Source organism: Coccinella septempunctata, chromosome 2 (assembly GCF_907165205.1).
Source record: "Coccinella septempunctata chromosome 2, icCocSept1.1, whole genome shotgun sequence".
NCBI lineage: Eukaryota > Metazoa > Arthropoda > Insecta > Coleoptera > Coccinellidae > Coccinella > Coccinella septempunctata.
Genome location: NC_058190.1, coordinates 42,736,318 through 42,751,554, shown reverse-complemented (window position 1 = coordinate 42,751,554; position 15,237 = coordinate 42,736,318). Strand labels below are relative to the sequence as shown.

The 15,237-nt window shown below is 33.7% G+C and overlaps 4 protein-coding genes across 6 annotated transcripts; 1 reads left to right on the top strand and 3 right to left on the bottom strand.

Annotated features, from left to right (window-relative positions):
- Positions 1-59: 59 nt before the first annotated feature.
- On the bottom strand, positions 60-720 carry LOC123307946. Of its 2 annotated transcripts, none has more exons than XM_044890450.1 (3): positions 561-720; positions 300-421; positions 60-249 (listed from the first exon to the last, which is right to left on the bottom strand). In XM_044890450.1, exons 1-3 carry the CDS (start codon positions 642-644, stop codon positions 69-71), a joined length of 387 nt encoding a protein of 128 aa, XP_044746385.1. In that variant the 5' UTR covers positions 645-720; the 3' UTR covers positions 60-68. The 2 variants fall into 2 exon arrangements, with proteins under 2 accessions (XP_044746385.1, XP_044746386.1); XM_044890451.1 differs by having other exon boundaries at positions 526-663.
- A 162-nt stretch (positions 721-882) lies between these two features.
- On the bottom strand, positions 883-2,494 carry LOC123307251 (probable DNA-directed RNA polymerase III subunit RPC6). Its single transcript, XM_044889484.1, has 3 exons — positions 2,244-2,494; positions 1,814-2,060; positions 883-1,705 (listed from the first exon to the last, which is right to left on the bottom strand). The coding sequence occupies exons 1-3, from the start codon at positions 2,378-2,380 to the stop codon at positions 1,223-1,225; spliced, it is 867 nt and encodes a 288-aa protein (XP_044745419.1). The 5' UTR covers positions 2,381-2,494; the 3' UTR covers positions 883-1,222.
- Positions 2,495-3,189: 695 nt separating this feature from the next.
- LOC123308430 lies at positions 3,190-4,492 on the bottom strand. Its single transcript, XM_044891071.1, has 4 exons — positions 4,081-4,492; positions 3,969-4,028; positions 3,503-3,913; positions 3,190-3,417 (listed from the first exon to the last, which is right to left on the bottom strand). The coding sequence occupies exons 1-3, from the start codon at positions 4,147-4,149 to the stop codon at positions 3,731-3,733; spliced, it is 312 nt and encodes a 103-aa protein (XP_044747006.1). The 5' UTR covers positions 4,150-4,492; the 3' UTR covers positions 3,190-3,417; positions 3,503-3,730.
- A 33-nt stretch (positions 4,493-4,525) lies between these two features.
- LOC123308427 (bromodomain adjacent to zinc finger domain protein 1A) lies at positions 4,526-14,460 on the top strand. 2 transcript variants are annotated; one of them, XM_044891065.1, is made up of 16 exons: positions 4,526-4,601; positions 4,660-4,880; positions 5,613-5,963; positions 6,485-7,076; positions 7,211-7,381; positions 7,836-8,240; positions 8,393-8,706; positions 8,980-9,551; positions 9,724-10,194; positions 10,262-10,524; positions 10,751-10,929; positions 11,337-11,602; positions 12,756-12,905; positions 13,687-13,859; positions 13,922-14,085; positions 14,194-14,460. In XM_044891065.1, exons 2-16 carry the CDS (start codon positions 4,768-4,770, stop codon positions 14,312-14,314), a joined length of 4,305 nt encoding a protein of 1,434 aa, XP_044747000.1. In that variant the 5' UTR covers positions 4,526-4,601; positions 4,660-4,767; the 3' UTR covers positions 14,315-14,460. The 2 variants fall into 2 exon arrangements, with proteins under 2 accessions (XP_044747000.1, XP_044747001.1); XM_044891066.1 differs by lacking the exon at positions 12,756-12,905 and having other exon boundaries at positions 4,532-4,880.
- The last annotated feature ends 777 nt before the right edge of the window (positions 14,461-15,237 follow it).

Here is a 15,237-nt window from a genome sequence, read left to right as displayed (position 1 = left end):
ATTTTTCATGAAAACCCCATCATTTTGACACTTTTTTGTAGATAAATGATAAATTCATATAGAGATGATTATTCTTTATTTGCAATATTCACGTTTGAATTCTGAAGTATTTCTATCTGCTTTAATTTTATTATTGAAATAGGCAGGGACATGTTCTTTTCATCTTGACATAAAATACATGCCCCGGTGCTGGATTTCTCTAGCTCTTTGGCTTGGCATAATTCAATTTGGTTCAGAGTAGATTCTGCGCTGAAATGAGAACTTAAGTAATTGATTAAAGAAAACGGTCACTTGCCTACCATTTTTCACCTTTGCGTTGACCTAGTTCAAAACCATTTTTGAAGCCTTCCTTGTAACCTCCATCAAAATATTGTTGAAAGACTTTATTTCTTCCCTCTTCTATACCTTCTCTGTAGCCATCCTGAAAGAAAAAAAGATTATTATTTGATTGAAAGCGCTTATACTTTACTCCATTAGGTATATGAGCATATGAATCGATTTAGCTTTAAGGATAACAACAAATACCTCGAGAAGATCCATACTTTCTTGAAACACCTCACCTTTTCCATGCTGGCTTTCATTTTGAGGAATGACCTTTCTTCTAATTTATCATCGGCATTATTTTCTATTTTAGGGCTCTCCATTATATTTTCACAACAGGTTTTTAAAGCTTGAAATGTTGACTAAAATTTACATTACACATATGTAAATACCAGTTATTTACTCATTTACTCTGTAAACAACAAAAGTGAGGTTAGACACAATGTGCATAGATTCATCAAGGTCATCAAAAAGTACCAACTTTTGGATTTCAGCACAAAACAATACTACTAAAATAGGTATGGGATAGAGGAGTAGGCTTGTTGGAAAAAGTGCATCATATTACTAATATGAAATTTATTGTGAACAATTAACAAATCAGTCATAAAAAATCAAATAAATACTTTGAGTTCAAATATTCATTATTCATCTGATGAGGTGAATATATAACATCAATACATTTCATAGCTGCTTTGAAATGTACTAAATTTTTCTTCTCTTATTCTGTTTCATATTTTGGCAGTTAATGGCAACAAGCCAATTAAAACCAATTTCAATTGAGACTCATATAATACCAAGGTCACTCTGCATATGCATTTTTCCCAAAATACTTCAGTATTTTAGCTGTATAGGAACTGAAAATTATCTGTAAATTGTTTGGAGGAACTAGCATTCCTTAACATTAATTATCTAACCATTCATTTAGATATTCACACACTTTTGGATTGATTTTACCATTTTTAGAACATCTTTCTTCAATAGGACACATTCCACAAGGAGTTTTAATAATTCCAGTGGAAGGAATAAAACCATTAGCAGCTCTATACAGGTAAGAATCGCCAGAATATATTCTTTCTGCCTTATTGTCCAAAACAATTGTATACAATATGCTCTCTATATCTCCAACTGCTAAGGAAACTTTGCTAATTTTAAGTTCTGAAATGAATTCATGAACTTCTTCAACGGTGGCATAACTCTTTTTTCGCCCCAAAATTGGACCGAGTGATTTTGCTGATTCTGCTTTCTCAGTCAGAAAACGTAGACATTGCTGATTAAGGACATCTACAAATTCGGATTCGAAGTCTTGATCTTGATACCAAGCACCACCTGTTATAGTACTATCTGGTTCCAAATTATATAACATATACACTTTTTTCTTGCTGGCCTGTAATGAAATTAATTCATTAATCATTTTTTTTCTGCTTCCCTCAGTAAATGAAAAGCCACATAAATAATATAAATATTTAAAGAAAATGTTATTTAACAAACTTACAGCAACTGATTTCACAGCTTTGATGGCTTTCTTTGTCTCCAAGCTCTTTAAAACTTTGTTTAACTGCGTCATGTTCAAATTTGATTTGTATCTTATATCTCTGATCCATATTCCTTTATTGCCAGCTTCTTCAATTAATTGGAAAACGACTTTCTCTTCACAATCTAACCCTTTTGTTGAGTTGGCTTTAGATAAATCTTTATATTTGTACAATAATTTACCTTTATTTTGATAAAGTTCTAACGATCTACAAAAGAGTTTTCATATTTAGAATCCAATAAAACTAGATCTGAACAACAACCTATAAAAAACTAGCCTTCAATAACAGATTTGACTGACCAAAATAGGATAAAAATCTACATGTAGCTAATAATAATGCGGCTAACATATTAAAAAAGTTCACCTAGATGGAAAATCTAGCTTGACTTACCCTGTTCTGAGACATTTATTAATTGCATCAGCAATATCTGCGAGCTTAGCCCCTGGTATCATGGTTTGTATATCATTATTCGATAAACCACTCGGCTTTTCTTTCGCTAATTCTAATATCATATTTACATCTACCATTTTTAAGGAAATCCTGGAAACGCTTCAGAGTTTCAGCGTTCAGTTAAAATTACAGTGAATGCTTGCTCTAATCAAAAAAGTTTTCGAATGTGGAAATGTGTAAATATTGACATTAATTTATGAGGTTAGAATCACAGAAAACAAATAATAGGTTAGAACAGAGACAACCGGTTAGAATAACGAACACAGAACACTAATATCACGAATATCCCACCTTCCATCGAAGTATAGAACAGATCGTAGTCCCGAGAAAATATCTTGATTATTCATAGTTCTCGTTAATTATCTAGTAACTAATCCATTGAATAACTATTAGAATCAAATTACATGAGTTTTCAATTCAATTTTTTTTTCGAATTTCGAAAATATCAATCCGGAGTTTTACTCTTTGTCTCTAACAAAGAGGAATCTTTGTCTCTAATCTCCAGTAGGTACAACGTACAACAGAACCGCCAAAAATATTGCGCACTTTTAAAAGGTCAGTTGACATTTCTAATTTCGCGCAAGCGTCTTATGAAGTAAATTTCAGCGAAGCCCATAGACAAACTATAGATAGGCAACTCCGGGGCAAAATTTGGTTCATGTAAAAGCGCCATCTATTGAACGTATCGGAATTAATGTCGGTAAAATTCAATGAATGCTGACAGCGCCATCTATCGGTTCTTTTTGGCGGTAAGAAATATTGGTGTAATAATTTAAATATTTGTTTTCAGCGAGTTTTTCATTAGACCTGGCGACAACTTTGATTGTTGTCGCCAAATCTAATGAAAAACTCGAACTCTTTGTTAAAAAGTAATGAATAATGATGCTGTTATGAAAAAAAATTTATTCAATACAATATTCATTTCTACTTGGAACATGACAATAACTTTGCATAATAATACTCAGAAATACATGTGTGTAATACTGGGGAATACATATAACAAACTTAAGGTAAATTCATGTGTTTCACAACAAAATTGTAAAGGCTCTATACTGTTTTCTCTATGGGACTCCAATTACATATAACAATCTGTAAAGGATCTATTTGGTTTTCCCTATGGGAAAACAAAATTATAAATCAATATAAAAAATGAGTAGCAATCTTTTCAGAAATTAATTTGAAGGAATTCAACAATTTACCTTCAGTACTTGAGATTGTTTGGAATTTCTAAATTTATGAAACGTAGAAAATTGTATGTACAAGATCAATTCATTTAGCTGATTTATAAATTCAATAGAATAAATAAATACAATATTGATAATATATATAAAATTTGAAATAAATATGAGGAGATAAATAGAATCATGAAAGGATAATACCTATCTCCTTTTTTTGTCATCAAGAGAGTATCGACGACCCCTCTTCTTTTATTTTTGGTTCATTTGTTGAGACATAAAAAAATTGAATGTTGTTCTGTTCACCTTGTTGAGGCAACCCAAGGTTTTCTTCAACATCATTACTTTCTCCCTCAAAGCTATGTTTCTGCTCCTCAATCGGCCCTCCTTTCTTCTTAGATATGTGAGTTGCCGGAACTGAGCAAGGTTGAGATTCTGAAAAATAATGCCAAACATTACACTTGAAAAAATACCAATAGAGACTGTATACCTTCTGGAATATATTTCCACTGTATTTCTTCAGAATCTTCCTGTCTTGAAGGTTGACATTCTGAAAAATCCAACAATTACACTTTGTACAATAGTTACGAAAGATTACATACCTTCTTAAATAGATTGAGAAACTGTTCTTTCTGTTGCTTTCGAAATATCTTTCCCTTTTTCACTCCCATAACACTTTGTTGGAGCCAGAACCCTCAAATCTTCATCATGCATTTGGGAACACAACAAAATCTCGACATTGTGGGAATATAATTCGGAGAATAACTCGGCAAAATTAAAACTATCAGAGCGTACACAACAGGCGTAGAAGCAAAGAGGAACTTTGGTAGAAGGCAGTGAAATTTTGGTATCAGGATATACATTTTAAACACAGACGAAATGGTGTTTGTTTGTTTACATTTTTCCTCAGTCTTGACACTATGACATGACATTACATTTCACGCGCATGCGCGTCATTTCTGCTGTTTACGATACGTTCGCTAGATGGCAGCCTTGTCAGCAGATTTTAGCGGTTCACGTTGTTTCTAAGCGAGTTTCACCCCCCTGGCGAAGCCGATAATGACAATTTTTAACGTATTGTCAGATCTCCACATTTTTGATCTTTTTTAGCATATTAGAAAAAGTGATTATTTATATCTATCAATAATCAGAATCTTAGTGTAAATAACAGTATTTATAAGGTTTCAGATTATAGTGCCCGTCTTTTATTTCCCTATGCTTACTGTTTGGAATTGTTGAACAGGATTTCCCTCCAAATAATTACCTTCGACTTTTATTTAACGTGCAAAATGCCACTGCTTAAGAAGAAGGTGTTTGAAAAGGCTTCTCCTCAAGAATTCCTTAGAGATGACGAGGAAGTTTTTTATTGTGAACTAACAAATGAAATTTTTCGTAATTATGAGTGAGTATTGCTATTTTTGTGTTGTTCTTATTACATTCGATATTTTTGATGAACAACTTGCATAACAGTACCATTCCTATATAAAAGGTTTTGATACTGATATATAACTTATCGTTCTCAAGAATAATTAATGTTTAAGGTTATTAAATTTTTGAATACTGATATGGGATATTACAAATCATTCACATCGAGTCTTTTGTTCAAATTATGTTCCTCATTTTCCCCCAAATAGTACTCAAAATTAGTTAAAACAAGGTCACTCTTGGATCATTTACAAGTATTAGAATTTTGAGGAAATCTACCATCTTGTCTAATCAATAATTTATTTACCAACCTAACTTTTCATGTATTGAAATATGTATATTTTTATGATTAATTTATCGAGATATGATGGAGCTCTCAAAGGTCTCTTGTTTCTAGATTTTTCTCTTTTTCAAAGAAGAGAACTCATATTCTGGAATGCAGTTGAATATTTAATTATTGGTAATTTCAACAGGCTTTTACATGAATTCTACATAAGCAATTCAATACTTGAGCACAGGTCTGACATCATTTCAATCAAAATGATGTTAATGAACATATACATTAATACAAAATGAAAAATACCTATATACTAAATAACAAATAATATAGAATGTGGTGCATCCACAATTATCCCAGAAGAGGCAACACCCTACCAAAACATTTATGTCCTATCCATGATTTATTTCTTCATGTGTAATTTTTTTTCAGAGAATTTGCTGAGAGAATGCTTCTCTGTACATCCATGGTATGGACTTGTGCTATGACAGGAAAGTCTAATCTTACCTATGAAGAAGCTCTGGAAAGTGAAGAAAATGCCAGAAGAAGCATCAGTGAGTTTCCTGTGGAACTCAGAATTCCAGTACTATATGTTGCAACCAAGACCAAACGAACTGGGTTCGGTGAGATGGCTGAAGATGTGTTTTTATACTGTAAAGACAGATATTTCATTGGGGAAAAATTAGAATCTTCCTTCACTGGCAACAAATGGGTTGAATCCCATGTACTCCAAGTGATACCACCAAATGAAGAAGAAATAACAAAGATGCGATCTCAGAACGGGTATGCATGAATTTTTCATACATTGATTTCAACTCGAATGTTCGAATCAAACAATATGTAATATTCACAGGTTATATTGTTTGTTTTTTTTAACCAATTTCATGGTGAGAGATCAGTAAGTGCTTTAATGGCCAATTTCACCAAATCATGATAACTTTGCATAACTCAGATTAAAATTCAAACAAACTGTTTCTAACATTGATATCTGCTTTGTTTATGAAGTGAAGTAAGGAGGGTAAAGAAACCACACTACATAGGGACACTCCATTTCAAACGAAATCAAGATGAGTCATTGACATAAATCGGCGAATTACGTCTTATCTCGGTTTATATCCTTGTTGAAATTGGACAGATGGCCATTATGCAATTAATTTGCTTTTAATACCTATAATCAATAATATGAAATGATCAATAAGAATTCTGAAACAAGAGAAGCTCTTGATTATATGTGTGCATTTTGTTAAGTTGCAATTTTTGGAGTTTACGGATATTACCAGGTCATATTTTCTATTTTTTTCCAGAAATTCTAAAATTCCTGTTCCACCAGCATCGATGTATAAATATGAAATTGAGCATTTAGATGCAGATGATCATGATATAAGCGAAATAATGATAGTTGATTACAATCAACTAAGACGTAGAAAGGCAAATTTTTCAAGAGAGAAATGCAAACTGTTCCTGAAGCAGTATGTTCAACAAGATTCCAATATGCATTGGATAATCAAACCAGCGGCTGTAACAGAATTCGGTATTGACAAAATGAAATTTGACAAAATATTTTGTGGTCCGGAACCAGCTTTCGATCCTTCCAAGAGATATGAAAAGAAATTGGAAATGGCATCATCAGTTAATGGGAAAAAATCCCGGCAGGAAACCTTGGCTAAATATCTAACGAAGCTCAACGAACCTGCCAAGATGAATGGCACACCTAGTAATGCAAAGACAAGTAAAGAGAGTGAGGCCAAGAGTGCCCAACTCCTGGAAGAAATGGAAAAAAGGAAGGAGGAATATCTGAGGATGAAACAGCAGAAAGAGGAGGAGCAAAAGTTGGTTGCTGCTCAGTTGAGGAATTGGAACCAACCCAAAGAGGATTTGGAACTTGAGGATCAACAGGTAAAGTGTGCTGCAGAACCAACAATTCTTTTTAGAAGAATAAGTAATTTTTCTGGGCAACAGTGAGAAATTTTACTGCATTGATATTATCAAAACGTTTTTAGATTTTTCTTTAATAGGAATATTCATTTCAGCCTTTCCCAAACATTCCAGAATTGAGTTCAAAAATACCAGATAAGTATATGGGAGATGTTATAATGCTGATGGAATTCATAAAGTTATTTTCAAGTTCTTTAACGCCTAAAAAATTCATTCAAGGTAATGTCACATTGAAATTGATGGAGCGGGCACTTTTGGAAGTGGAGGTAAGTGAATATCTCACATTTTATATGATTAAAGAACCATTTGTATGGCTGTTGGTTACATCCAATGAAATTTTGGTGTTTTGTAGACTTTGATCTACCCAGTGAAAGTGTTCATGGTTTGAAAATTCTGAGCCAGAAGTTTTACTTTTCATCTTTTTCATCCTGTATATTTAAAACAGGTCATGCGATTTTTTGTACCCATGGACATTGCCAGGAGGTTAAAATTTATAAGATAAAAATTTAGGAAATTTAAATCAAATCCATTGACCATACAAATTGTATTCTAAGTTTTCAAAAAAATGCACTCCCATAATAATATGTTTAAGGTTTATGATATAAGAACTTTGTTGTCCTAATAATAAGTTGATATGAGTCAATAATAAAGTTCATCGTTGTCATGAATTCTTGAATTTTTTTCCTACTGGTATTTAAATGTGAACATATTATTTTTTAGGTGGCGGGTCCCCTTATAGATTTGATTCAGATGTTCCTCAGTGCGATTTTGAATGAGCAAAAGGAAGAGTTCCCATGTAAGGCCACTTTCCTGAAAAGTATAGATGTGAGCAATATGACAGTTGGAGAAGCAGCTAGATTTGCTACACTGGCAGCCCACTGGCCTAAGGAATGTCAAGGGTTGTACTTGAGAGAACTTCCATTGTACAGTTTGACAGTTTCTGAAGTATTAAGATTACACCTGCTCTCTTCAGGAGCGAAACTCCAAGAATCCGGAGAAAAGAAAAGATATTATTTGCGAGGTGGTTATTCTAGTAATGATGATCCTGGTCTCTCTTTGAGGGTTGAAAAACCGCACATAATCAAGGCTTTGGCAGTCAAGAATGTAACACAATTGAAATTAAAAGTGAGTGTTGTAATATTTCAGAGAGTTTTCTGCGATGGTTTAAAAATGTGTTGATAAATACAAATATGGTTTTTTGTTCTCGCAATTCTCACTGACATTTCGAACAATCCATTTTTAAATAGATTATTTTTTTCATCTGAAAACATTTCCAGGATAAAATTGAAATTCTCTCTTGTTTGATGCATCAACTCCTAACATATCCAAATTACCGTGATTCCACTGAAGACAGAAGGGAGAAGAATCTGCAAGCGAAGTTAAAAGTGAAAAATCTCCAAAGGGAGCTCAAAAAATGTGAAACTGAGTTCAATTCTTCCATGTTTCAATTGAAGAGAAGAATCAAAAAAGAACCTAACGTTGAAAAAGAAATGGAGGAGCTTAAAAAACAGAATTTGAAGCAAAAATCAAAAATTATCAGCGATCTGGAAGAAAGTAGCAAATATGTTTATGAAGAAGAAACACTCTTAGGGTATGTACCTTTCAATTCTTCTTTTTTCTCTTTAGTTTTTGAGATACAGGGTGGCAATGTCCTAGGAACTGTTTGAACTACTAGACTGAGCTTTTGTACACAGATTTGTATTGTAAATAAAAAAAAAATTTTCCACCCTGTTTTGAAAAGTCTGGTGGGAGAAATGGAAGGCAAAAAACTTTTCATGAGGATCCTGTTACGACCCTTACTTAGATATAAATAAGAGATTCGGAAATACAAAGTTTCATATTGAGCCATATTTTGATGTTCCAGAATGGATAGGGGGTTTAGGAAGTATCATAAACTTCAATCGATACCCGGAGTATTCATTGACAGCACAGAGGAAAACCCTGGAGTATGTCTCCCAGAAAAAGTCAAACAAATCCCAGAATTAGTCAAGGCTGATAGGCAAACAATTTCGAAATATTTGGAGAAAAACATTAAATTGTTGAAAATGAAATCATTGGGAGACGAAACACAACTAACAAACGGGACGAAAGAGAATTCAGATACTGAATCGGTTTCTGCTAAAATAAATGGAGGTTTAGAGAATGGCCATGGTGTGGAGGAATTGGATCCTGACGATGGCCTTTTGTTATGCTCTGCTGATCCACAGACCTGTAGTGTCCATTCTGAAAAGAGAGAACAGTATAAATGGAGGTTATTGTCGCAGCCTGAATCTTTAGATGAACTTATGTCTGCCTTGAATAAGAGGGGTATTAGGGAAGGAGAATTAATTGACACTTTGCAAATGGATAAAGAACAACTGGAATATTTCATCTCGAAAACGCCAGCTGATGTCTGGTGCAAGGAGGAAGATATAGATCCTCAGATAATAGCTAAAAGTGAGTATATCACAGTTTTTATTGAATACTGTAACTTTTGAGTCAATATTTGTTAAACCGGAAACAAATCTCTAATCCAAGAATTTTTTTCTTCATGCATATCAGCCAATTTGTGGCAGTGTGTAACACTTCTTTCTATTATAGTATCTTGCTGATTTTCTTCTTTTTTCAGCTAAGAAAACGTACATTGAGGCGAACTTTGGATTCCCGGCAGGAACTCCCATAGATGAAATCCTGCAGAACACCCTTACGGATGAAATTTTAGAGTTGGATGAGAAAGTATTCACGGGAAGTCTGGGTCAACTCAGAGTGAAGAATAGAGAAGAATGGAGAAACGCTCTGTCCAATAAGGATTACAAAAATTTCGATCGCGAGATCAACAGGAGGGTATACGATGCCAAAGAAGAGTTAGTTGATAAGGAAGAGGAAGAAGCTTCTGAGGAAGCGCTAGAAGTCAAAAAGCGATTCGCCGATCAAGATCCCGGGAACTTTTTAGGTATCATCAAGGCGTCCGAGTCCGACTCTGAAACTGAAGGCGAAGAAGAGCGACCTAGCGATATTAAAGAAGCAGTAGAATGTTTAGCAATAGCGTTAGCCCAAGTGGCTCATTCTATAGAACCCAAATTTCTAGAAAAACCTATAGGTAAGTACTACGAAAATGAATCCTTAATGATATGTATGATGATTTTGGAATTTCGTAAATTTTCCAGGCAACTCTGAGAGCAGAAAAGTGGCCACTTATGTTCCATCGAAAAATCGTTTGGAAAAATGGGAAAAATCTTTGTTGGCATCAACGAGTTTCAGTCAAATTTTCTTGCATTATGGTACTTTAGATGCATCAATTATGTGGAGCAGATCGACGCATCAAGCAAAATGCAGACACTGCAATAGGAGGGGTGATTCAGAAAATATGTTATTATGTGACAATTGTAACAGAGGGTTCCACTTGTACTGTCTCAAACCTAAATTGAAGGTAAGGTTATTTTTTTCAAGTTTTGTATTATACATGAGTAGATCAAGGAAGAAATCACCAGCTGTTAACATAATTTCATTTTTTGACAGCGTTGCAATACCCTCTGTCTCAGGGCAATAATTGAGTTTAAACTTGCATTTGCAGTAATATTTCAAATTGAGAAGAATACTCCACTATCTGGACGGAAATGAACAAATTTTTAGAAAACTTTTTGTGTTAATTTCAGAAAGTTCCAAATGGAGACTGGTTTTGTGATCAGTGCGAGGCTGTCAAAGAGAAGGAAGAAAGGCACATCCTATCCGAGGTGCTTCCGAAGAAAAAACAGAGGCTTTTCAAGGAAGAGGAAGAAGAGAATGTACAGGAAGAAATGCAAGACGTTGATTCTAGTACAGAAGAAATGATGAAGTAAGGAAAAGTTGTGACTGTTAATTTTTTTTGTTATGAAAGTTCCTTCAAAGTAAGAGTATGTAATTCTAGCTAAAGTCCCTCATTAGGAGGGAAGGGAAATTTTCATGAGCAATCTTGAAAAAAATTATTTTATTGAAAATTATTCTTATTTCATCTGTAAACAATACAGTGAGTTTATAGTAGCACAGAAAAATTCTTATCTTCAGTTGTAACTACTTTATAGAAAACTTATAGATATTGTTTTTGTATATTGTAATCTACAAAACAGGTCATTAACAAAAAGGCTCATGTGAAGGCAGTCTTATTAACGTTAAAGATTGAATTGTGTATTGGAGAGAAAACTTAACAGTTCATGAATTAACTATTTGCTGCATACTTCTGATAATTTCAATATTTTTATCCAGTGAAGTGTTACAAGTGGAACTCTGTCGTACCTGTAACAGTGGAGGAATCTTGGTAACATGCACAGAGTGTGAAACAAGTTATCACAAAGAATGTGTAGACCCACCCTTATTACGAGTAATGCCAAAGTGGATCTGTAATGAGTGCAAAAACAATTCTGAAGACTATGAAGAAGAACCAAGATTAAAAGTACAAAATAACAATGACAAGGGTAGTAGGAGATCAAGAAGAAGCGATAAAGAGCCCAAGAGATATGAAGAAAATGAAGGTAAGAAGATTTTCATTTTGGCCTTCAAATTTTATGGGGCTACTCGGGCATAACAAAGTTCCAAAGTTAATTTTGATTTCACCAGATATAAATTGTTTTAATTATATTGTTATGATGCCAATGTTGAAACATAGTTCTTTTACTTAAAATCCATTGAAATTTGAAAAAATCCTGGTTTTCGTTTTTAATTGCCCAAAAATTTTTAATCCCATATTGGTTGAGGTGTTTTGACTTCATGGATGCTTTTTCAATACAAACAGCATACTTGATTCAAAATCTTTGATATATTAGTAACTATTGCTTGTTGTTCCTATTTTAAACCCCCTTAGTATATGCAATTATACAGGGTGAGTAAGCAGTGCTCGATAACCCTTGGAAATTTTGGACCAGGGGAATGATTCAAAACCAGGCAAATTGACTTTCCTAAGCACATAAGCTAAAATTATTTTTTACACTATAGGGTTATCTGAAACTCCATAGGGCATTCCCACAAATTTTGTTCACCCTATATCTTTGAAATGGAGCGGTTTTTCAAAAATTATCAAAGGCCTAAACGTTTTTAAAATAGTCTAGGTAATAACACTTTGAATTTTTGCCCCATGTTTACCAAACACTATATATATTTATCTCAAACGATTTGATCCCAAGTATTTTCATGTTTTATGAGTATTTGTAGTTGAAATTTATTTTGTCTTCATCTGCAGAAAATGCTTATGAAGTGTATTCCTTTTGGAGTTATCCTATTCTTCTTTCAATATTTTATTGTTATATTTTATCATTGAAAATCCAAATTCCCATCATTTATTTACAAGATTGAAGTTCTGTTTGGACTTTTCTCAAAGATCGTAACCACATTTGTTAGTGTTGTAATATCTGTTGTTATTTCTCATCTTGTTTGGATCTGCTGCAACTGTAGTATGAAATAATATAATAAAGTCATTTTGGGTGATTTAATTTAACTTTGGGTAGAAATAGAAGTGCGATTAAAAAGTCTGAGCCTACATCAAATCTATGTGCTAATCAAATGAAGTGAACAAGATGAATTATAACGTTTCCAAAAAATAGATGGTTACATAAGCCATAGAAAGTTGTGAATTTCAGCTACAAAATGAAGTGAACAATTATATTTATAATTTTTCTGTCTGTTGTCCAGAAAACTCGTCTGACTCTGACAACTACCCCTTGGTAAGAGCTCATCGTGCTGTAGGCATAATAAATAATGAAAGGCGGAGTGCTGCAAAGGCTCGCCATACCATTTCCAACTTTGTCAAATCGCTCCGTCGATTATCACCATCCAATGATGGTGGGTTCTCCATCTGTATTTTGCTTTTTTCGTTCTCATTTTCAATTTGCGTACTTCAGAACAGTATTAAGCGTTAATAAAGTGGGTTTTAACGCAGATGCGGCTATGCAAGATAATGAGAGAAATTGGACTGCTAGAAGCTTACATTCCAGTTTTCAGATTGTACATGAAGAACGTGCCTACATCAAAGGAGAGTACCGGTAGACCAGTTTCACTCTTATGTCTATCGATGTCGGCACGTTTTCTATGATATATGTACTTTGAATGTAGACTTCTGTCAGTCCAATTTCTTTCACTATTAAGGGGATAATTATCCAAAACTGTTGAACAGGGAGAGTAAAATAATACTTGTTTATTGATGGTAACATTCAGGTCAAACATGGTTGATATCATATCAGATGTTTCTCCCTGAAGTGATTTGCAGAATTTTTTTACGGATCCTCAAAAATTTGTAGTATTTATTAACGTTTGATCATCAAAATAGAATGAAGTCTGCAAATTTAAACACTCATCTACATTGTTGGCATGGTTTTGTATCATTTGGAAATTTTGTTGACAGTTAACACTTGAGGAGGATTCCAATTGCAGCTAAAAATGATGTAGTATCTGAAAAAATAACTTTTTCGGAAAAATAAAAACGTCATTAAAGTGAAATTATTCGGCTCTTGGACGCCCTTTTCAAGTGTCACTTTGAAGCATGCTTCTATTTTTTGAAATGTTGAGTTAATGGTTGTTTCATGTTCTTCTGCTCGTATTTCATTTGCCGATCTTCTTTTTCAAGATTCAGACTCGGGGGATTCATCCAAAAATTACTCAAAACGGAAGAGGTCCTTCAGGCGAGAATGTGGTAGAGATGACTTACCCCTTCACAATGCAGCTTTACAAGATCTATTACAAGAAGTTATGAAACATCCAGATGCTTGGCCGTTTTTGAGGCCAGTTAAAAATTATGAGGTGAGAAGAAACATTTATTAATACTAATTTTAATTTTATAATAATTATTCTGTTGCTTTCAGGTTCCTGATTACCACGAGCTGATTAGTCATCCAATGGATTTTGGAACTATCAAATATAAATTGAACATGGGAGAATACCAAACAGATTCACAAGTGATGAATGATGCGGCTTTAGTGTTTCAAAATTGTAACACATATAATCAAGCAAATTCTGAAATCCACAGGTAAAGTTATTTTGGTGTTTTTCAATATTTAAAAACTTTTATTCAGAAGGTTTTTTCCATTTGTTGAGATGAATGTCGGATTGGATTATTAAATCTGGTGATTTTCAGGTGTGGGGAGAAATTACTGAAATCGTTTAGGAGTAAATGTGAAGAATTAGGACTTGAATTACCTAGCAAGTTAGCAGAGGAAGGAGTATCAGATAGGAAGCGACGTAGGAAATTGTATTAATTTATAAACTCATTTTATATTTACAATTTTCTTTTTTGATCACAGACCTTGAATAATACAGAACACTCTTTTACTTTTTTAACTTTATTATGTTTCACAAGAACCCTCATGTAGAATGTATATTTATGAATAGATAATTAATTTTTTCAAGAGATTTTATTATTTCATATTCCTGTTTTTCTCTTTTTTACTGAAACAACTGATGTTATGTTGGTTGTATCTTGAGTGGCAGAAAAATGATGTCTACATAGCAGTTCAGTAGCAGTCTGTGGTAAAGATACTTTGGGGATTCTAGCAGAATCTGTCAAGTAAAAGAAATTCTCATCATAATGAAATTAAGGTCTAGTAGGCAATAGCAAGTTTGTTTCGGGTTTGATGGCGCTTTGTACAAGGTCACTAGTCAATACTGCTATAAGTTATCAGTCTAATATAGGCAGAGGAGCTGCTTCAGTTCCACAAGTTCTTTGAGTGGCCCAGAGCGATTGTCTGGCTTTATGCATGATATTTGGTCCACATGGGACTTCCAGTTACGCTTATTATCCAGGGTAATGCCCATATATTTGGTTTCTTGTAGAAGACTTGGGGCAGAGTCTCTGGTCAGAGACAACAGAGAGATAGAGTGAGGAAAACACCGTCGCAGTCCGATATATGTAACTCGTTTAACAATTTGAATCTATTTATCGCGTGATAAATGCAGGTGTTTTGCAGAATGTTATCCATATGGAACTCTTCATGCTTCTTGGTTTGATCTCCTTGTAAAAATAATCAATACAGGGTTCCGAAGTTGCTCATCTTACATATATACCATCAACTTTAGATGATGGTTATTTTTGTAAACCGTTAAAAGATTGAAGCGGTGCTTTCTGCGCAGACCTAATAATAGAGGAAAGTAATTGCCTAAGTTGAGTCCTTTGGGTAAAAGA